The 22756-nt window shown below is 39.6% G+C and overlaps 1 protein-coding gene across 1 annotated transcript in view; it reads left to right on the top strand.

Annotated features, from left to right (window-relative positions):
* The window catches only part of HMCN1 (hemicentin 1), a 944468-nt gene extending 922214 nt beyond the window's left edge, over positions 1 to 22254 (top strand). Inside the window, exons 103-106 of the mRNA XM_073582913.1 lie at positions 4938 to 5066; positions 5163 to 5282; positions 17708 to 17834; positions 21775 to 22254. Of these exons, the coding sequence (XP_073439014.1) occupies positions 4938 to 5066; positions 5163 to 5282; positions 17708 to 17834; positions 21775 to 22141 (743 nt within the window). The 3' untranslated portion in view covers positions 22142 to 22254. The remainder of the gene's footprint in view (positions 1 to 4937; positions 5067 to 5162; positions 5283 to 17707; positions 17835 to 21774) is intronic.
* The last annotated feature ends 502 nt before the right edge of the window (positions 22255 to 22756 follow it).

Below are 22756 nucleotides of genomic sequence, written 5' to 3' on the forward strand. Positions count from 1 at the left end.
TGATCTATTTTCCAGAGTTAAAGGTGCTTGCTGATTTACCAAGCTTGACCTCAGGGGGGCGTATAATCTTATTCGCATTAAGCATGGGGATGAATGGAAGACGGCGTTTAATACTCCGAGGGACATTTTGAGTACCTGGTGATGCCTTTTGGGCTCACTAATGCCCCTTCTGTCTTCCAGTGCTTCATGAACAATATTTTCCGAGATTTTGTCGATAAATTTTTGATTATCTATCTGGATGATATTTTGATCTTCTCCAAGGATTGGGATTCTCATGTGGAACATATTCGGACTGTGTTCCGGATCTTGAGGGAGAATTCCCTGTATGTCAAAGGATCTAAATGCCTTTTTGGAGTACAGAGGATTTCTTTTTTCGGATTTATTTTGTCCCCGTCAACTATTGAAATGGACCCGGCCAAGGTACAGGCCATTTACGATTGGGTTCAGCCCACTTCTTTGAAGGCCCTCCAGAAGTTTTTGGGTTTTGCTAATTTTTATCGGAAATTTATAGCAAAATTTTCTAGTATTGCCAAGCCATTGACTGATTTGACTAAGAAGGGTGCTGATGTGTTAAATTGGTCTCCGGAGGCTGTTTCTTCCTTTCAGGAGCTGAAGCGAAGATTCACCTCCGCCCCGGTTTTGCGGCAACCTGATGTCTCACTTCCATTCCAGGTAGAGGTGGATGCTTCTGAGATTGGTGCAGGAGCTGTTTTGTCCCAAAAGGATCCTGTAACATCTAAAATGAATCCCTGTGCTTTCTTTTCCCGAAAGTTCTCTCCATCTGAACGTAACTATGATGTGGGGAATAGGGAACTGTTGGCCATGAAATGGGCATTTGAGGAGTGGAGACATTGGTTGGAGGGAGCTAAGCATCAAGTCGTGGTCCTCACTGACCACAAGAATTTGATTTACCTAGAGTCGGCTAAACGCTTGAACCCTAGACAGGCTAGGTGGGCCTTGTTTTTTACACGTTTTGATTTTGTGGTTTCTTTTCTTCCTGGAACGAAGAATGTCAAGGCAGACGCCCTCTCTAGGAGCTTCTTTGCTGATTCTCCTGTGGTGACCAAGCCTGGTACCATCTTAGGCGAAGGGGTAGTTCTTTCTGCCATCTCGCCCGATTTGAGACGTGCTCTGGAAGAGTTCCAGGAGGACAAACCTGAGCGTTGTCCCAGTGGAAAGTTGTATGTTCCTGACCAGTGGAAGAAGAGAGTGATGTCTGAAGTTCATTGCTCTGCTTTGGCTGGTCATCCAGGTATTTTTGGTACTAGAGATCTGGTGAGTCGGTTTTTTGGGTGGCCCTCCTTGTCTCGTGATGTCAGGAATTTTGTGCAGTCCTGTGGGACGTGTTCCCGGTCTAAATCGTGTTCTCGCTCTAGTGGGTTGTTGATGCCTTTGCCTGTCCCCAAGAGGCCATGGACCCATATTTCAATGGATTTCATCTCTGATATGCCTGTCTCTCAAAGGATGACTGTTATTTGGGTGATTTGTGATAGGTTCTCTAAGATGGTTCATCTTGTACCACTCCCTAAGTTGCCGTCTTCCTCTGAGTTGGTGCCCCTGTTTTTACAACAGGTGGTTCGTTTGCACGGGATTCCTGAGAACATTGTATCTGACAGAGGAGTCCAGTTTGTGTCTAGATTTTGGAGAACTTTCTGTTCCAGGCTGGGAATTCAGTTGTCCTTCTCCTCTGCTTTTCACCCTCAGACCAATGGGCAGACAGAGAGAACAAACCCGACCTTGGAGTCATACTTGAGATGTTTTATTTCTGCTGATCAGGATGATTGGGTTTCATTTTTGCCCTTGGCCGAATTTGCTTTAAATAATAGAGCTAGTTCTGCCACTTTGATGTCACCTTTTTTTTGTAACTTTGGGTTTCATCCTCGATTTTCTTCTGGGCAGGTGGAGCCCTCTGCCTGCCCAGGTGTTGACACTGTGGTGGAGAGAATGCAACAGATCTGGGACCAAGTGGCGGATAAGTTATCTCTCTCCCAGGAAAAGGCCCAGCAGTTTTCCAACCGACATAGGACCATTGGTCCCCAGTTTAAGGTTGGTGATATGGTGTGGTTATCATCAAAAAATATTGCTATGAAGGTGGCTTCTCCTAAGTTTAAGCCTAGATTTATTGTACCTTACAAGATTGTGGAGATTATTAATCCGCTCTCTTTTCGTTTGGCTCTTCCTGTCACATTTAAAATCCATAATGTGTTCCATAAATCTTTGTTGAAGAGGTTTGTTGAACCTGTTGTTCCGGGGGTGGCACCTCCAGACCCTGTATTGGTTGAAGGTAACATGGAATATGAGGTAGAGAAAGTACTGGATTCCCGTCTGGCTAGACGGAGACTCCAGTATTTGGTTAAGTGGAAGGGTTATGGTCAGGAGGATAATTCCTGGGTCTCTGCCTCTGATATTCATGCCAAAAGATTGGTGCGTGCCTTTCATCGGGCTCACCCTGATCGCCCTGGTGGCGTAGTTGAGGGTTCGGTGACCCCTCCTCAAGGGGGAGGTACTGTTGTGAGTTCATTTTCCCCTTCACTACTGAGGCCCGAGGAACTCCCTCTTCTGGTAAAGAAAGGTAGTGAGCCTGATTATCAAACACTTGAGGCTGATGATGATGACTGGCTGAGTGGAGTTACTGACTGGATATAAGGCTGCCGACGCCCTTCTGCCCTGCGGGTGATTTCTCTGTGGGATCCTTGGAGACCAGTCTGAATTCCTGCTCCTCTAAAGCTAAGTTTGCTGCTCGGCTTTTTGCATTGGTGCTTTGACTTTGTTTTGCTTTGTTTTTCTGGATTTCTGCCATTCCCTGCTGGGGTGTGCTGAATTCCTTTAGCTCTGTCTTCTGAAAATACCTGAGTGCTGATTTAGTTTTTGAAGCCTAGCTGCTTCAGGGCCTTTTTCATATCAGCTTGTTGGCTTATGTCTTTGATAGGGTTTTGGCAGATTGCAGACAGCAGCCTTCCTGTCCTTTCCTATCTAGGTAGTTTTGGGCCCCGTCTTTGCTCAGTCTATCTTTGTGTCTGTGTTAGTGTTTTCATCTTGCTTCACCGTCATTATATGTTGGGGGCTGCCTATTGCTTTGGGGTCTGCTCTGGGGCAGTTTTGATTTCCCCTTTCTTTCTTTAGGCCTATTTAATTCTCCGGCTGTGATCGAGGGGTCTTGGGTATCGTAGGAACCCCCCACGGCTACTGCTAGTTGTGTTAATAGGTTCAGGAGTCTGCAATCTGATAGTTGCCAACTTCTCTGGTTTTCTGGACTTAGCTTGTATTTCTGTTTTTGCCTCCTATGGTGACTCATTCATAACATGAACCACAGAGCATGTAATAGTATGTGGATGAGTAATTGATTCCATAAAAAAAGTTATGTTCCATAAAGTTCCATAAAAGTCTATGTTCAGCACTTACCTCAGGATTTCCGTCTAAATCTCCAAATGACATGATTCAGATGAAACCCCCGAGGGACCACTTCACAATAATGAGGCAACACAGCTACTCCGAACTTCGTCTGGCCTCTGTTCAGTGGTGTCCTTCTTTTCAGAGGAACACAAAGCTGTAACCGGATCTTAGGCCAGACGCTGTCCACAGTGCCTTCATCTGCCTCATTATAGGGAATCATGATCCAGGGGTTCTGTCTAATTTATGTATTTCAGAGATTAACACAAACTTTGGTGTAAGCGCTCAGCGTAGAGCACAAGATAAATGTGTGCTGAGCCTTCCTGTGATATTTGGGAGGCAGAATAAACAAAGCAACAGCAGGTCAAGAATTCCTTTTTTATTTTTTATGCTGTTCCTTATGTGGTATAAATGATTACATGACTTTATTCTTTGGGTCGGTGCAATTATAGCGATAACAGATTTATATAGTTTTTTTTTCTTTGGCTGCTGTTACACACTAATAAACACTTTTTCATCATGACGACCTTGAGTTGTCATGACAACAATTGGGCCCTCGCAAAAAATTCGTAGTGGCTGCCGATTGGATGGGAGTGAGAATCCCCTCCCTCTCCTAGTCTCTTAAATGCAGCAATCGATATTGATCATGGCATTTGGTGGGTTAAGCAGCTCCTGTGCTGGGAATGATTGCAATGACCCCTACCCGACTATGACTTAAAGGTACATCAAACATTGTGAAGGGGTTAATGAATAACCATTGGTTAAATGATTATTTCATAAATCAACTTATTTTGAGCATTAGAGTTGGTTATTAGCGGCAGCAGGCATAGGTTGATAGGAGCTGTAGTCCCATCAGCCGACGCCAGTGACCAGAGGTAAACTTTATACCTCCAATCACAGCTGCAGGCTCATGCTCTCATTTGACAGCATGGGAACCACAGCTGTCTGACCACTGTCAGAAGCCATATTTACCACGCTGACATGTATATGACAGCGTCACAAACATTGGATGTTTTGGCCAACCCATTCAAACGAATGGGGTTTGGGTTCGGATCCGCGTACTGTTCTGGTAACCGAATAAGAATTTTTCTTTAACTGTTTGGCTGAACATGCTGGGTCCGCCCATCTTTACTGTTAATATGTTCAGTGTTTTTTCTCCCTTCAGGTTTTTCAAAAAATTTCTTCAAAAACTCCCCAAAGGACCGATTCCTGAAGGGATTTCCACTTAAAAACTCATTGTTTTTGGCCACTCAAAAAACTCGGTGAGCACATAGCCGAAGTCCTCCCTCTTCACAACTATAGTCAGCACATATAGTATATTACTAAATGTTACAGAGCAGGAGTCACTCACAGACTTATGCATTGGACTGGTGTTTGCTGGTAGTCAATAAGAGTTTTTTTTCTCATGGATTCATACCAGATTTGCAAGGAGAAATAACACTCAGGAGTCGTACAGGTGCAAGTCTGTGCACATGGCTTTTGCCATAAGCACATGAAATACTAATATTCGTGATTGTATGTAAAAATTCTTTATTCTTTTGTCTTAGATATTAATGAGTGCAGAGAGGCTGAACATCGGTGTAAAAATAACCAAATATGTGAAAACACGCATGGTAGTTATGTCTGTGTTTGTCCACGAGGGTTCAGGTCTGAAGGTCCTGGGAAATCTTGTGTAGGTAAGTCACATCCAGATTGAGGGCTGTATTCCATGTTGGCATTATAATATTGTTATAATCTAATAATTATCTCACTCATTTATTTATTCTACACAGACATTAATGAATGTGACAATCAAGATATATGCCAACATGAATGTAGAAATGTTCTCGGAAGTTACCAGTGTGTCTGCCCACCTGGTTATCAACTCATGGCCAATGGAAAGTCATGTCAAGGTATGTCCAGGCAGTATTCAGGGGTGTAACAATCTCGGTCTTAAGGGGTGGTGCTGTGATAATCCCTATAGAGGTTGGGAGCCTGGACTAAAGTGGCAGGCTACTCTTAGAAGAGAGTTCTTGCCTGCACTTATACAACAAGAAGAGTGCTTAACCGTGTAGCAGCCTTGGGATATATTCCAGATGAATGCTGCATTCTGGATCGATGTCAAGTCGCCAACCAAAATTTGTACTATAGTTCAGAGTCAGTGGGATGATGTTGCTTTTTCTTTTTGTCAGTAAAATTTTGATTAATCCTGATGAAGTGGTCAGTCAAACCCTGAAATGCTTAGATGAAATAGTTAATAAATAATAAACCGCCACGAAATACCAACTGCATCCACGAAACTTACATTAGCAATCGTTTTGTTCGGGTAGCCCTGGAAGGATTCACCACATCATTCTCACTGTGTGGCAGATGGCAGTGGTATAGTACATTTTTCAAACGCAGAAGCATCTTACTCACTCAGAATTGTAGTTAAAATGATGGCTGGCGATGTTCCATAGATGCAGAGGGCAGTGTATGTGTGGAGCACAGCCCAAGTCTGCTGGAGACTGAAGAGCTCATGAGATTGATGGGATTCTTAATTGTGTTTGAGGAGCTATGAGCCATTGGGTGGAGGGGAGAGGGTTATTAGGGCACATCAACCTCAAAAGAGGGTTATTACTTTGTGGTAGCACACATCGCTGTAACTTAAATGTGTGAGGCATCAAGTGTGCTGCATAGAGCAGGTTGTTTTAATAATTTGTTTGGTATCATAGGGGACAGAAGATGCTTATAGACCCAAGCAACGGAACTGGGGGACGCATATAAACAACATGTTTTTGGGTGGGGGACCTAGTCCAATAAATTTGCAAGTGCCCACAGTACTTTAATTACACTCCTGGCAGTATTTTTTAATGTGCTAAAGTTTAGGATAATTCAGTCAATGGGAACAGGTTTTATAGCAGATGTTCCTTGAAAACACCAACCTTTTCACCAATAAAATGATTTTGTTTATTGGGCTTTCTAATGAAGATTTATTCAGCAGAGTACAGTCACAACTTGGGTGGTTGAAATCTATAATAATTCAATAAAATGTTACATTTTGAAATTATATGTAATTGATTTCTACTGATCTATACAGCAATCAAGAGAATAGAATCTCAATTCTCCCTACTGTTACAAGAGCAGTTGTCAATCCTTGTTGGAAATGAGACTCCACACTCTCCATCCAATGTTATTCTATGCTGAATGTTTTCATAGCATCATCCTTTAATGGACGCTGTACTTTTCGAAAACTCAATCTCATTTCATTGATAATGTGAATTTGATAGATAATTTAAATACACAATCACTTTATTTAAAAATTTTGTCGTCAGACCCAAAAGGTCACTCCATAGTGTGGGCAACTAGGTGGATCCCTTCAGCCTAACTTGCTGCACACTGCCTGTCGTAAAGTGTAATCCATATCTCGGGGTAATCCTTGACAATGACACTGATCTCTCCTTCAAACCACATATTCAAGCCCTTTCCACTTCCTGCCAACTTCAACTCAAATTATTTCCAGGATCCCTACATTCCTCAACCAAGAATCTGCAAAAACCCTAGTCCATGCCCTCATCATCTTCCACCTTGACTACTATAACATCCTGCTCTGCGGCCTCCCCTCTACCACTCTCGCACCCCTCCAATCTGTTCTAAACTCTAACAAAAAGCACAGAATGACAAATGTGCAAAAATACCTTGCAATAAGACATATAGCAGTAATCAGCAAGTGCTGATAAAAGGTAATAACAAACACAGGGTATTTAGTCGATACTTTTTTTTACAAAAAAATGTATGCCAAGCTGCTTCACCAACGTCAAGGTAACCCATATTGAAGCAGTCCCTATCTAATGTATTTAAAACCTGAACATATGAACAGTGTCTAAATGAGCAGGATTAAGACAAGCGCCTGTCTTAATCCTGCTCATTTAGACACTGTTCATATGTTCAGGTTTTAAATACATTAGATAGGGACTGCTTCAATACGGGTTACCTTGACATTGGTGAAGCAGCTTGGCATACATTTTTTTGCAAAAAAAGTATCGACTAAATACCCTGTGTTTGTTATTACCTTTTATCAGCACTTGCTGATTACTGCTATATGTCTTATTGCAAGGTATTTTTGCACATTTGTCATTCTGTGCTTTTTGTTTGTGTTTCAGTCAGGGTGGTGTGAACATGGTCCAACAGACTTGTTCACATTGTGCATGTCACATGTGCGTTTTTAATCCTGTTCTAAACTCTGATGCCTAACTAATCCACTTGTCCCCCCGCTATTCCCCGGCTTTTACCCTCTGTCAATCCCTTCACTGGCTCCCCATTACCCAAAGACTCCATTTCAAAACCTTAACCATGGCATACAAAGCCATCCACAACCTGTATCCTCTACACATCTATGACCTCATCTCCCAGTTCTTACCTGCGCACAACCTCCGATCCTCACAAGATCTCCTTCTCTACTCCCCTCTTATCTCATCTTCCCTCAATCGCATACAAGATTTCGCCCTTCGCATCACCCCTACTCTGGAACTCTCTACCACAACATATCAGACTCTCACCTATCGTGAAAACCTTCAAAAAGAACCTGAAGATCCACCGCTCGACCAAACCACTGCACGACCAGCTCTACCCTCGCCTACTGTACCTCACCCATCCCTTGTAGATTGTAAGCCCTCGCGGACTGGGTCCTCTCTCCTTGTGTACCAGTCGTGACTTGAATTGTTTAAGATTACTGTACTTGTTTTTATTATGCATAACCCTCCTCACATGTACGGCGCCATGGAATAAATGGCGCTATAATAATAAATAATAATAAATAATAATAATCTATCAGCAAAGACGGCAAGTTAGAACACAGGACAGGGTTGTGACTGTCTTTTTGTTTTTCATCTTTTGTCTCTTAATCCATATAATGGCATAAAAGTGTCATGCTGTAAGTTAAGAGCAGGCAAGCCATTAGACTGTTGAAAGAGCAATGCATGGTGGGAAAGAAGAGAAAGGAAGTTGCATCTACAATGCTGACAGAGTGCTGATGAAGAGGAACTGCACAATCAAAAAAGGTGGAAAGTTGCAAATCATAAGAATCAGAATTCCTTTATCCAATAGAGTGAAATGTGCCCAAATATTTTTGCTGATGAGCGCAACAACACCATGCTTTTCTATAGATTTTGTTTGAAACTACATGTACACTTAAAAAATAGTACATCTCCAAATACAAGTCCAGATGGTAGCAGTGCATTCCAAGGAAGCTATGAGAAATTACATATTATCGTAAATTTTAAGTGTTTCAATATCTTCTCTAAATCAGTCCTAAATTTAACTGTAGAATTTCCCTTTACCTTCTATATGAAAAATTGCTTATTCAGAGTCTACTTATGATTATTCTTTATATTCAAAATCAAAATTACTTCCCCTCAAGATTTTAATAATTTTAGCATGATCTTTCAGAACTGACATCTATTGCTGAAATCCCTTTGGATGTTATGTACACTGGTAGAGCTCAACTGTGTGAATGTGTACATACTGCATATATATATATATATATATATATATATATACTATATATACAGTAATGGCCAAAAGTGTTAGCAACCTTGAAATTGTTCCAGAAAATGAAGTATTTCTTCCAGAAAATTAGTGCAATTACAAATGTTTTGTTACACATATTTTTATTTCCTCTTTTGTGTATTGGAACAACACACAAAAAGAGAGGAAAAAAAAGGCAAATTGGACACAATATCACACAAAACCCCAAAGTGGGCCTAACAAAATTGTTGCAACCTTTCCACAAATGAGGATAAACAACTTTGTTTCAAGCATGTGATGCTCATTCAAGCACACCTGTGGCAAGTAACAGGTGTGGGCAATATGAGAGTCATTCCTGAAACCAGATAAAAAGGAAAGTTGTTCATTCTTTGCATTGTGTGTGTGTGTTTGTGTGTGTGCGCCACACTAAGCATGTAGTACAGAAAGAGAAGAAGAGAACTGTCTGAGGACTAGAGAATTAAAATTGTTGAAAAATATCTGCAATCTCAAGGTGTCAAGTCCATCTCCAGAGATCTTTATGTTCCTTTGTCCATATTGCTCAACTTAATCAAGAAGTGTTCATCCCATGGCACTATAACTAATCTCCCTGGACTTACACAGCAGAGAAAAATTGATGAAAGACTGCAACACAGAAGGATCCGGATATCACAGATGACTCAGTGATTGTAGGGGGCATTGTGGGGGACCGGGGGAAGGAGGAATATGGAAGGGTGGTTTCTGACTTTGTGGATTGGTGCCAGACTAACTGTCTAGAACTAAATGTGAAGAAAACCAAGGAGATGGTGGTGAGTTATAGAAGGAAAAAAGGATGATTACTTACCGATCATTATTGCTGGCCAGGAGGTGGAGATGGTTGTTCCACCTTGACAACAAGCTTCATTGGAGGTTTTATACGGAGAAGGTTTACAAGAAGGGAATGATCAGACTGTACTTTCTACAGAAGCTCAGGTCTTTCAATGTGTGCAGTAAAATGCTTGAAATGTTTTACCAGTCTGTTGTGGCAAGCGCCATCTTTTTTGCTATCATTTGCTGGGGCAGTAGTGTGTGAATAGCTGACGCTAATAAGCTCAACAAACTTATCAAGGAGGCAAGAGCGACTGTTGGCCTCCATCTTGACTCTTTTGAGGAGGTAGTGGAAGATAAGATTCAGAAGAAGTATAGGGCTATAATGAACAATAATACACACCCACAATACGAGCTATTCTTGAATCAGAAGAGCACATTCAGCAGCCGTCTAATCCTTCTAAGGTGCAAGAAGGAGAAATTCAGGAAATCGTTTGTGCCTACTGCTTTGGTATCTCAATTTCCTAAGGGTAGCACCAACTTATGCAAATCTTTTTATGAGGGTTTTTGAAGAATTATTCATTTTTATCTGGGCTAATACTGAGAAAAATATTGATAATTTTATCCGGCACATAAATAACAATAATTGGGGTCTTTCTTTTACTGCCTTTATAATACCACAAGTATTGATTTTTTAGATGTTACTCTTTTTATTAAAGATGAAAAAATCTGTAGTAAAACATTTTTTAAGAAGGTGCATTTGAATTGAGACATCCATTCTAATAGTGGACACTATTCTAAATGGTTGAACAATATTCCTAACAACCAATATCGCAGAATCAGAAAAAATTGCACAACAGATAGTGATTATAAGGAACAATCCCTCATGCTTAATAAAAAAATTTCTGCCCAGAAGTATCCTCCTCAGCTGGTAAGATGAGCCTTTATTAATTCTATGAAATTAGATCAAGAGACTCTATTGGAACCTAAGAGTAGAATTTCTACTGATAAGGAATATATGTTGAACTTCATAACACAGTTCAGCTCTGAACATAAAGAAATTTGTGACATTCTTCACAAAAACTGGTACATTTTACTGAATGACCCCATACTTAGTAAAATCCTTCCCAGAAATCCCAAGGTCACCTTTCATAGAGCCCCCACTATTAGGAACATCATAGCTCCCAGTTGATTTAATTTACACACTAACACATGTGAAAACCATGCCACCAATATAATTAGAGGGATTTTTAATTGCGGATCAAGAAATTGTTTGTGCTGTCAGAACATTAATCATAAAGCAGAGAGCATAATATTTTCTTCCACTAATGAGAAATGTATGATCTATCATCACTTGAACTGCAATACGGAATCAGTAATTTATGTTATAGAATGCTCGTGTGGCAAACAATATGTTGGGAGAACAACCCAACCTCTACATTTACGGATAAACTCACACAGACACAATATTAAAAAATTCTTATTACATTCATTCTCACGCCACTATACTTTAGTACATGACAAGAATTTTAATAAGCTAGAAATTAGCCCTATTGAACATATTCCAGCAAATGATCCGAATAGAACCATAAAACTTAATAGAAAAGAGATCTATTGTATTTATAAATTGGGGAGCTTGAAACCGCAGGGTCTAAATGAGATCACTGAGGTCTTTGTCTAAAAACTATTGGTATATACAGTTTGTGATATACTGTATAAATTGCGGTTAATTGAGAATCTCTAATCGGTAATATATTGTTTTATGATATTAATATTAATAATTATATGGCATCTTGCACCTTATAGGTACTTGGCACTGTAATTGTATAAATTTGATTAGAATGCTCTTCTGTATATGATCCTATTGTGACTAATTAATTATTTAAGATTCTGATATTTAATAATTTCTTGGGAATTTTCTGTTCACTGAGGGGGACACAGGTGTTCTTGTCCTGTCCTTCTTCCTCGTAATTGGGTTGATTAGTTCAGGATGAAATCCTTTTGTCTTCGGTTCACACTGTTTAGTCGGTGTTCTTTCCTTTCTACTCTATCTTGCTCTTTCCTTATTAATACCTATGCCCAGGTCCCCTTTTTTATGGCCCTATCTCTATTCAATTGATTAGCCCTGGTCTCCTGTCCATGATTATTTAAATATGAGCCATTAACTTATATGTATAATTTTTTCCTCATAAATGGTTGCCCCTGTTTTTTAATTCATTTCCCCGGTTTAGAATTGGTTAGTATAATTTATTACAATTTATTGAGATATCCTTCTCCTCATTTAATGCTTATATTTATACCCCTACTATCCCTATGTGTTGCCTTCCTGAACCTCTATTTAATTAACTTTCCCTTGGACGCCTGTGTCTAGGTCATATGATTCTGTCATTGAATATGAGTCACTAATTAATATTTTGTCTCTGATAAATCTATGCTCCAGTTTTTGAATATATTACACCGTATTTTTTATTTTATGAGTTTTTATTTATATTTTACAAGTTACTTGAAAATTGTAATATGTACTAAGATACCCTTCTCATCTCATTAATGTAAAAAAATCTCTACCTATATCTCTCCAAGGTGAGATCCATTCATTTTTTTCTTCTTAAATTTATTCTATTTTTTTTCCATGGTAAACATATGTGCTGCAACAGTTTGCGGATGGGAGTGTGGCTCCTGTTCTGGCACTGTGTCGGATCAGCTCCTGCACAGACACTGCGCTCTTAGCTTTTCAGCTTAAAAAGCTGTATTATCTATCTTCAAAAATTTCACCCATCTTTTAAAATAAAATTATTCATTGGAAAGTATATTTTTTACCCTGAGAATGGGTCACCTGTTGGGGATGAGATCCCGCCTCTGTTGGTTTGGTATTGTGTTTTCGATCCCGTTTCACTACAGCTGTAGACAGGAATCAATGACCTTTTTACTGATCTTTTTGTGCCCCCGCTAAGAATGATTTCACATCTCGAATATATTTTATTTTGAGCATTATTTTAACATGGGATATCACTAAATGATGAATATTTATATTTCTTTTTAATAATTTAAAAAAAATTCTAATTATTTCTGAAATAGAAAAAAATCCTTTTCTTACTCTAAATAACATTAAAAAAGAAACACTTTTTAACCACTTCTTTGGGTAACAATTTTTATCATATATACACAGAAAATCATTTAATAAGAAATATTAATAAATACTGGTACTAATGGTAGTGCTCATTCCTTTACAAGTTCCTTTGATTGCCTTGATGGCTTGAATACAACACGGGCAAATATGGTGTGTGAATCCCTTTCTCTGCGGGTTCTCGCCAGATCTTCTTTTCATCCTTTGGGAAACTTTTAACAACGGGTTTTCTTCTTTCTTTTTTTATTTAATTTTTCTGTTCATTTGTCTCCAAAAGACACTTATTCATTAGTAAGAAATTAGGTCTTCATCTATTTGTCAAATTTATGCGGACGTACCTATACGAATTATCTGTTACTTTTGAACTCTGTCATCACGTGTCATGTGAATGCTTGGCGACGTTTTTTGAATTTTGCATGTACTTAAGGAGTGTAAGTGTACTGTTCCTCTATGTTTAGTGTGGCATTTCCTGAAGAAGGGGTCATTAAGACCCTGAAACGCATTGAATAAACCACCATTACTACCTCATCAAATTTGGAGTTGTATTGTTGCAGCAGCGCAGAACATATCCACACACCTCTTATACATTGTATGAATTTCCTAAGAGTGAAAGACGATAATGACCTATGGCTGGTGCACTAATAGCAATGAACAGAGATTTAAGATTTAAGTACCTGCACTTTCACAAATTTGTTTGTTATGTAATGTGGTTAGTCATGTGGAAGATCTGTGTCTAGGAATTACTTTATGCAATGCTGTTTGTAATGTTGTAGTATTTGGAATGCTGTTTGTAACGCTGCTGTAATAGCATAATTTCCCTTGGGATCAATAAAGTGTAACGTATAGTGGATATGCAGCCCCAATCAATTTCCAAAGAAATTCAAGCTGTTCTGCACGCTTGAGGTGTATCGGTGTTAGTACGAACTATCCATCCACATTTAAATGAAATGAAATTCTATGGCAGGAGACCCAGGAGGACCCCACTGCTGACATATAAAAAGTCTAGACTGCAGTATGACAAAATGTACATGAGTAAGCCAAAATCCTCCTGGGAAATTATGTTGTAGATATATTAGACCAAAATAACATAGTAACATAGTTATTAAGGTTGAAGGGAGACTTTAAGTCTATCTAGTTCAACCCATATCCTATCCTAACTTGCCCTAACATGTTGATCCAGAGGAAGGCAAAAAAAACCCCATGTGGCAACAGTAAGCTTCACATTGGGGAAAGAAATTCCTTCCCAACTCCACATACGGCAATCAGACTAGCTCCCTGGATCAACGCAATATTAAGGAGACTAGTGTATATACCCTGTAATATTATACTTTTCAAGAAAGGCATCCAGTCCCTTCTTAAATTTTAGTAGTGAATCACTCATTACAACATCATATGGCAGAGAGTTCCATAGTCTCACTGCTCTTACAGTAAAGAATCCGCGTCTGTGAGTATGCTTAAACCTTCTTTCCTCCAGACGTAGAGGATGCCCCCTTGTCCCCGTCACAGGTCTAAGAGTAAAAAGATCATTAGAAAGGTCTTTGTATTGTCCCCACATATACAGTGGGGAAAAAAAGTATTTAGTCAGTCAGCAATAGTGCAAGTTCCACCACTTAAAAAGATGAGAGGCGTCTGTAATTTACATCATAGGTAGACCTCAACTATGGGAGACAAACTGAGAAAAAAAAATCCAGAAAATCACATTGTCTGTTTTTTTTTCATTTTATTTGCATATTATGGTGGAAAATAAGTATTTGGTCAGAAACAAAATTTCATCTCAATACTTTGTGATATATCCTTTGTTGGCAATGACAGAGGTCAAACGTTTTCTGTAAGTCTTCACAAGGTTGCCACACACTGTTGTTGGTATGTTGGCCCATTCCTCCATGCAGATCTCCTCTAGAGCAGTGATGTTTTTGGCTTTTCGCTTGGCAACACGGACTTTCAACTCCCTCCAAAGGTTTTCTATAGGGTTGAGATCTGGAGACTGGCTAGGCCACTCCAGGACCTTGAAATGCTTCTTACGAAGCCACTCCTTCGTTGCCCTGGCGGTGTGCTTTGGATCATTGTCATGTTGAAAGACCCAGCCACGTTTCATCTTCAATGCCCTTGCTGATGGATGGAGGTTTGCACTCAAAATCTCACGATACATGGCCCCATTCATTCTTTCATGTACCCGGATCAGTCGTCCTGGCCCCTTTGCAGAGAAACAGCCCCAAAGCATGATGTTTCCACCACCATGCTTTACAGTAGGTATGGTGTTTGATGGATGTAACTCAGTATTCTTTTTCCTCCAAACACGACAAGCTGTGTTTCTACCAAACAGTTCCAGTTTGGTTTCATCAGACCATAGGACATTCTCCCAAAACTCCTCTGGATCATCCAAATGCTCTCTAGCAAACTTCAGATGGGCCCGGACATGTACAGGCTTAAGCAGTGGGACACGTCTGGCACTGCAGGATCGGAGTCCATGGTGGCGTAGTGTGTTACTTATGGTAGGCCTTGTTACATTGGTCCCAGCTCTCTGCTGTTCATTCACTAGGTCCCCCCGCGTGGTTCTGGGATTTTTGCTCACCGTTCTTGTGATCATTCTGACCCCACGGGGTGGGATTTTGCGTGGAGCACCAGATCGAGGGAGATTATCAGTGGTCTTGTATGTCTTCCATTTTCTAATTATTGCTCCCACAGTTGATTTCTTCACTCCAAGCTGGTTGGCTATTGCAGATTCAGTCTTTCCAGCCTGGTGCAGGGCTACAATTTTGTTTCTGGTGTCCTTTGACAGCTCTTTGGTCTTCACCATAGTGGAGTTTGGAGTCAGACTGTTTGAGGGTGTGCACAGGTGTCTTTTTATGCTGATAACAAGTTTAAACAGGTGGCATTACTACAGGTAATGAGTGGAGGAAAGAGGAGACTCTTAAAGAAGAAGTTACAGGTCTGTGAGAGCCAGAAATCTTGATTGCTTGTTTCTGACCAAATACTTATTTTCCACCATAATATGCAAATAAAATGAAAAAAAAAACAGACAATGTGATTTTCTGGATTTTTTTTTCTCAGTTTGTCTCCCATAGTTGAGGTCTACCTATGATGTAAATTACAGATGCCTCTCATCTTTTTAAGTGGTGGAACTTGCACTATTGCTGACTGACTAAATACTTTTTTTCCCCACTGTATTTATACATTGTAATAAGATCACCCCTAAGCCTTCAATTCTCCAAACTAAATAACCCCAAGTGTAATAACCTGTCTTGGTATTGCAGACCCCCTAGTTCCCTAATAACCTTGGTCGCTCTTCTCTGCAACCGCTCTAGTTCAGCTATGTCTTTCTTATACACCGGAGACCAGAACTGTACACAGTATTCTAAGTGTGGTCGCACTAGTGACTTATATAGAGGTAAAATTATGTTCTCCTCATGAGCATCTATGCCTCTTTTAATGCATCCCATTATTTTATTTGCCTTTGCAGCAGCTGCTTGACTCTGGCCACTAAATGTGAGTTTGTCGTCCACCCATACACCCAGGTCTTTTTCAGTGACTGTTTTGCCCAGTGTTTTACAATTAAGCACATAATTATACAACTTGTTCGTTCTACCCAAGTGCATGACCTTACATTTTTCCCAATTAAAGCTCATTTGCCATTTATCAGCCCAAGCTTCTAGTTTTCATAAATCCTCCTGTAATATAAAATTGTCCTCCTCTGTATTAATTACCCTGCAGAGTTTAGTGTCATCTGCACATATTGAAATTCTACTCTCTATGCCCCCTACAAGGTCATTAATAAATATGTTAAAAAGAAGCGGGCCCAAAACTGACCCCTGTGGTACCCCACTGCTAACCGTAAAAATAGAAAAAATAGTAAAAATAGATATTTTTGGTAAAACACATCATTCTACTGTTTATTGAAAATGAAATGAGGCTACAAAAGAAAAGAAAACAGTTCCTACAGTCAAATATGGTGGAGGTTCAAAGATGTTTTGGGGTTATTTTGCTGCCTCTGGCACTGGGTGCCTTCACAGTGCATGGCATCATGAAATTTGAAGATTACCAAAGGATTTTTGGTTGCAATATGGTTCCCAGTGTCAGAAAGCTGGGTTTGTGCCCTAGGTCATTGGTCTTGCAGCCTGACAATGACCTCAAACATACTTCCACTCAGACATGAATGGAAAGAAAGTGCTGAAGAGTTCAGAAGTGTCCAGCAATGAGTTCAGATCTAAAGGATCTTAAAATTGCTATTGTGAGAAAACACCCTTCAAATATGAGAGACATGGAGCAGTTTGCAAAAGAAGAATGGTCCAAAATTACAATTGAGAGGTGTAAGAAGCTTGTTGATGTTTATAAGAAGCGATTGTTTGCAGTTACTTATTCCAAAGAGTGTACAACTAAATATTAAGTTGAGGGCCTCAACAATTTTATTCAGCCCATTTTGGGGGTTTATGTCCAATTTGTCTTTTTTTCTCAGTTTTTTTGTGTTATTCCAATACACACAAAAGAATTAAATGTGTATAGCAAAACATGTGTAATTGCAATAATTTTCTGGGAGAAATACTTCATTTTCTCGAACAATTTCAAGGGTGCAAACACTTTCAGCCATGACTGTATCTTCATTTACGTGTGGTTTTAAAGAATGTTGTGTGCTTTAAAAAGGTAAACAGTGGAGCTGTAAGATAAAAACTAAAGATGAAGAAGCAGCTCATGGTGTGTCTACTATTATGTTTAATCCTTCCAGTCTTCATACTGTCAGGAATGTGTCATTTCCTTATTTTTGAGGGCTTCAGACAGATAGAGTGCCAGAGTAAAGAGGTTATATGTAGGGTGTGTCAATTCTGGGTTTCTTTGAACAACTTGTGTTATTTCTAGCTAGAGCAAATTTATGTATTCTGACAACTAAGTCATTTGCACATTTACTCACAGATATTGATGAATGCCTTCTCCAAAATATTCAATGTGATCCAAACCAGATGTGCTTTAACATGAGGGGAAGTCACCAATGCATCGATACCCCTTGCCCTCCAAATTACATACGAGACTCTTCTTCTGGGTATGTTACACTAGTTTATTTTATGTACTGAAAACAGTATAATTGTACTTGTCAAACTTGTTAAAAGTTTTGCTTACCTTTCCCCCCAACATAGTAAATTCCTAAAACCTGTAGAGATGATTGAATATTTTGAAATTCTAATCTGCTAGACTTGACAAATTGTTCCCAAACACTAGATTAACAGCAAATCGATTTTCTGCAAATTGCAATACTTCAAAGCTTCCAGTTGCCTTGTAGTATTTGTCCTATTTATAAGGGCTCTCTATTCACTTCTCTATTGCTGAACGCTGGGCTCTGACTTTCTCTTTCTATCATAAATAACGTAAAAATGGCTGCTGCATTCCGTGATTCAGCTTTTATACTGGCTATGAATGTCCTTCCTGATGGGCTGCTCTGTTCCATGTGATGGGATAGCTGCAAGGCATTATGGAAAAGCTCGGGTGGTTGCACCTGAGGTCATATGTGCTTTCTGTGGTTGATGCAGTTTTCTGCAATTTTTGAAATGGCAGTGAGCCTTTTTAATTTTTGGCAATTTAGTGCAAATCGAATCGCATACTTTTCAAGTCTGCAGAAACCTGCAAATTTTATAAAATTCTAAACAAATTTGATTTCCATCAAATTGATTTGATCATCTCTAACCTGCGTAAACCTGCATGGCAATTTGCAAATTTGAATTGAGTCATTGTTAAATAAGTAGGGTGTGTGGATCAAGCAACTATCTAACAGCACATGACACTCACATTTTTTCTTATAGGGAAAAAAAATCCTCCTAAAAGATGGCACTGCCATCGCCTGCGCAGTAGCAGCTATCGGCAAACGCTGAGAGCTGCTATTGCGCAGTCGCCAGCATCTTGCTAGAGAAAAAAAAATCCTCTGCCAATACGGTGCCGCCTGCACAGTAGTAGCTCTTGGTGATCGCCAAGAGCCGCTATTGTGCAGGCACCGGCAATGACATCTTGCTAGAGAAAAAAAAAATGTCTTCCTCCAAGATAACGCTGACAGCGCCTGCACAGCTATCAGCGATCGACAATAGCTGCTACTGCGCAGGCACCGCCAGTGCCATCTTGGAGGAGGAAAATATTTTTTCTCTAGCAAGGTGGCACCACCATCACCTGCACAATAGTAGCTCTTGGATCACCTATAGCTGCTACTGCGCAGGCGTGGCCGGACCCATTTTCAAATTCATTTTTTTTTATTATCGCTATCAGGAGAACAGCAAACTAATTATACACAGTACATATGTGTTAAGGCTGCAGCTCAGGTGCCACCGCTGGCACCTGCCTACAGAAGTGTTTTTTTTCTCCAAGGTAAATATAATATTCATTATGTAAACTAGGGGTCAGGTCACTGAGGGATCAGTGTATGTCAGAAGCCATACACATGAATACCTAATCAGAGCATCACATGTAGACCCGCCACATACTGCCCCAGAGCGCAAGCATATCAATAACTCAAAGCTGAAAATAAAGATTAAACTAGAACCACAAGATGGATTTCATCAACCCAGGTTTCATTGTAATCAGTATAACGGCGCCGAACTGACACTGTCTGTAGGTTACTGTGCTCAATCCTGCTGGCAGGTTCTCTTTAAGTGAACTTATGGAGCCGGCCGTCTTCTGATAGTGGCTGCCACAGTGTACTACACATCCACCTCCTATTTTGCTTTGAATAAGAGGCAGATGTGCAGTACCAAACCTCGACCACTACCAGAAGACAGCAGCCAGCTGAATACTTCCGGACGACAACAAAAACAGCTGATTGGTAGGGGTGCCAGATGCCTAAGGATAGTCATCAATGGAAAAGTAGTGGACAATCTCTTCAAGTTCTTCATCTAGCTACTGCTGGGCACAGACTGATGCGGCGCACTGCTGGACCAGCCTATTTATCATTTGTCAGAATTGACAGATTGCTAGTCCTTCAGAAGCATCCATTATAGGGTATCTTCTTTTATTTTTGGTCCTTACACCCCTAAGTGATGTTGCTTAGATATTTTAATAGCTTTTCAGGTAAATTTTGGGTGTTTTGTTTTTTAAATGATATTGTTTTATTTGTTAACACATACTGTATATTAGCCCCATCAGGATGGCGCTATTTTGGCCCTGAAGACACAACCCCAATAATTTTTGAGTTAATATTGTCAAAAATTTCTAGTGTACTTTTGAGTGCATGTGAAGGGGTGGGGGATGGATGGAAACAAAACAGGAATTCAAAGCATGCTCAAAGATTTCCTTTTTATGCTGTATTATTGAACAATGACTGAATATATTGATAAAGACAACATCTATTAGACTTGATGAGGCTATTGTAATTATTGTCAAAATTAATTTCACAGTGGCTGTATAATCCTGAGCATTTTAGCATAAGTATACAGAGGGTAGAGATTGAGCCCATAAATAAAAGTGCATTCAATCTTCACTCACCCAGTCTGACTGACAGCTGCAGCTTGTACAGAGCAGTGTGAGATTTACGTGGTGGGTGGAGAATGCCAGTGGTACTGGAACCTACTATAAGTCCATGTCGCCACCATTTCTGTTCTCTCATGAACAGCTAGGTTTCCAAGGGGATTGTGATATTTCGGATATACTACAATACTTCATACAATTTTATGTTACTGTCTCTGGGTTGCAATGAAGATAAAGTTATAAAATAAATTGAAAAATAATTAAGAATAAAAGTTTGAATCTCCCCTATTTTCCAATTTTACAAAAAAAACCATATGATATTGTTGTGTCTGTAAAAGTCCAACCTATGAACATATAAATGTAACCCATATAGTGGTAAATGGCCTAAGGAAAACAAATCAAAATGTCAGACTCATCATATGTAAAAACAAAAGTGGGTTATGTCTCTGCTTTCTGAGAGTTCTAGCTTTTTTGTCTTCAGTTAATGGAACTGAGAGAGGAATTGTTCTTTGCACATCAGGCTAATAGTTTTATTAAAACCACTTATTGATTGTTTTCATGAATGCCATGCAAAGTTTTGATTGCTTCTAGTTGCCTTTTATAGGGCATGTTCAGACGGCCGTTAAATTGTATGGAGATTGTAAAGCAGTGCTCGGACTGGCTGGCGGCTCTCCCAAATAAAGCTTCACAGCTTCTTGTATTTCTATGCAGCTGTCGCGCTCAGATTGGGAGAGTTGCCGACCAGTCTGAGCATTGCGTTCCGACCTCCATCTAATTTATACAGCCATCTGACTGTGCCCTTAGGGAAATTCTGGCAAACAAAACAATTCTAGCTTTCAATTTGTTTTCCAATTTCCATGGAAATACACAGCAAAAATAAATGTTTTTTTTTTTCATTTTTATGTGATTTTAAACATTAAAAAAAATTATGTACGGTACATATGTGTGTGTGTTTGTGTGTTTAAAAATATTTTGTAACGCTTTCACATCTTTAAAAAAACCTATTAGAGGATTTGTTCTCTGTGAAATTGATGATCTCCTATGAAGCTCAGTCACAGACTCAGCCATCAGAAGGCTGCTGTGGAAAGCAATTACGATCATCTTGTACGGGATGTCAATGGCCGTCAGCAGTGATGGCCGCCATGTTTAAACCTGTTAAATGCTACTGAAGCGGTTGGCAGTGACACTTAATTGGTTATACTGATATGATCTGAGCTATGTTTTGGGTGCAGATGATATAAGACAGCCAGCACCTGCGCTGCATGGAATGGGCTCTTTTCCTAAACCCACTGCATCCACTAATTGCACACAGCTGTCATACATGTATGGCAGTCGTTATAACGGAATTAAGGCACATTGCCGCTCTTACCCATAAGCTGTGCTTGGTCTCCTTAGTCCTATTTGCTTAATACCTCACCCAGTCCATGGACAAGAGAGAATCTATTTTTGCAAGACAACAAATCAAATTGAATTGAAGCTGTTCACAATTATTTGTTATCATATGACTAATGCAATTCTTGATGTTTGTGTAACACCAGGTACTGTTTGAAGAATTGTGCACTGAATGATTTGGAGTGTGCGCTCAGCCCCTATGCACTGCAGTACAAACTGGTCTCACTTCCATTTGGTATCACTGCCAATCAAGACTTGATTCGCCTGGTTGCATACACACAAGATGGAATATTACATCCCAGAACAACATTCCTTATACTTAATGAAGACCCAATGCTACCCTTCTCTATAAGGGAGGAACATATGAAAGGAGTGGTTTTCACCAACAGACCCCTGAAAGAGCCGGAAACCTACAGAATGAAAGTGAAAGCTTTATCATACAGCACAGAGCGCAGCATCGAGTATCAGACAACTTTTATTGTGTATATTTCTGTGTCTCCCTATCCCTATTAAGCTACAGTAACTGCTGTCTCCAGTCACATTCTGTGCTTCTCTGTAATTTAATACTTGAAAGACATTACAATCCACAAAATCCTTTTGGTGAATAAATTACAAAAGTTTTTCTATCTGATGTTCATGTTTCATTTTTAAACACCAAGGACTCATTACACATCACTCATGGGCGAATTGCAGAATATGATGCATCAACTTTATAAAATCACAGTGGGGTTTAAAAATAAAAAGGATGAAATAAACTGTATTAAAGCTGATTTCCTTTATATAAGGCAACAGGCGAAATGTCAAATTACTTTGAAGAGCTCTGTAACACCCCACACTAGAGATGAGATCATCTTTTGAAATTCGAATATTTGCAAGCTCCTTCAAATTTTGAGAAAAAAATGTTTATAACACTTTGAGATCTCCTAGGACTTTCTCCAATCCCTTTCAAGCTCTTTAACGCAAATACAACCTTAGTAATGCCAAAGTGACCTTAACATATATGCTATGGGTAACCATAAGGTAACCGTTCTTCACTTCTGTGATTTCACACACTATTTTTAAAGTATATTCACTGTTTATGACTTTTCCTCCCTATCAGTAGAAATATTATATTGGCGCCACATGGAT

Source organism: Dendrobates tinctorius, unplaced genomic scaffold (assembly GCF_039654945.1).
Source record: "Dendrobates tinctorius isolate UK_male_01 unplaced genomic scaffold, ASM3965494v1 ptg000074l, whole genome shotgun sequence".
NCBI classification, from domain to species: Eukaryota; Metazoa; Chordata; class Amphibia; order Anura; family Dendrobatidae; genus Dendrobates; species Dendrobates tinctorius.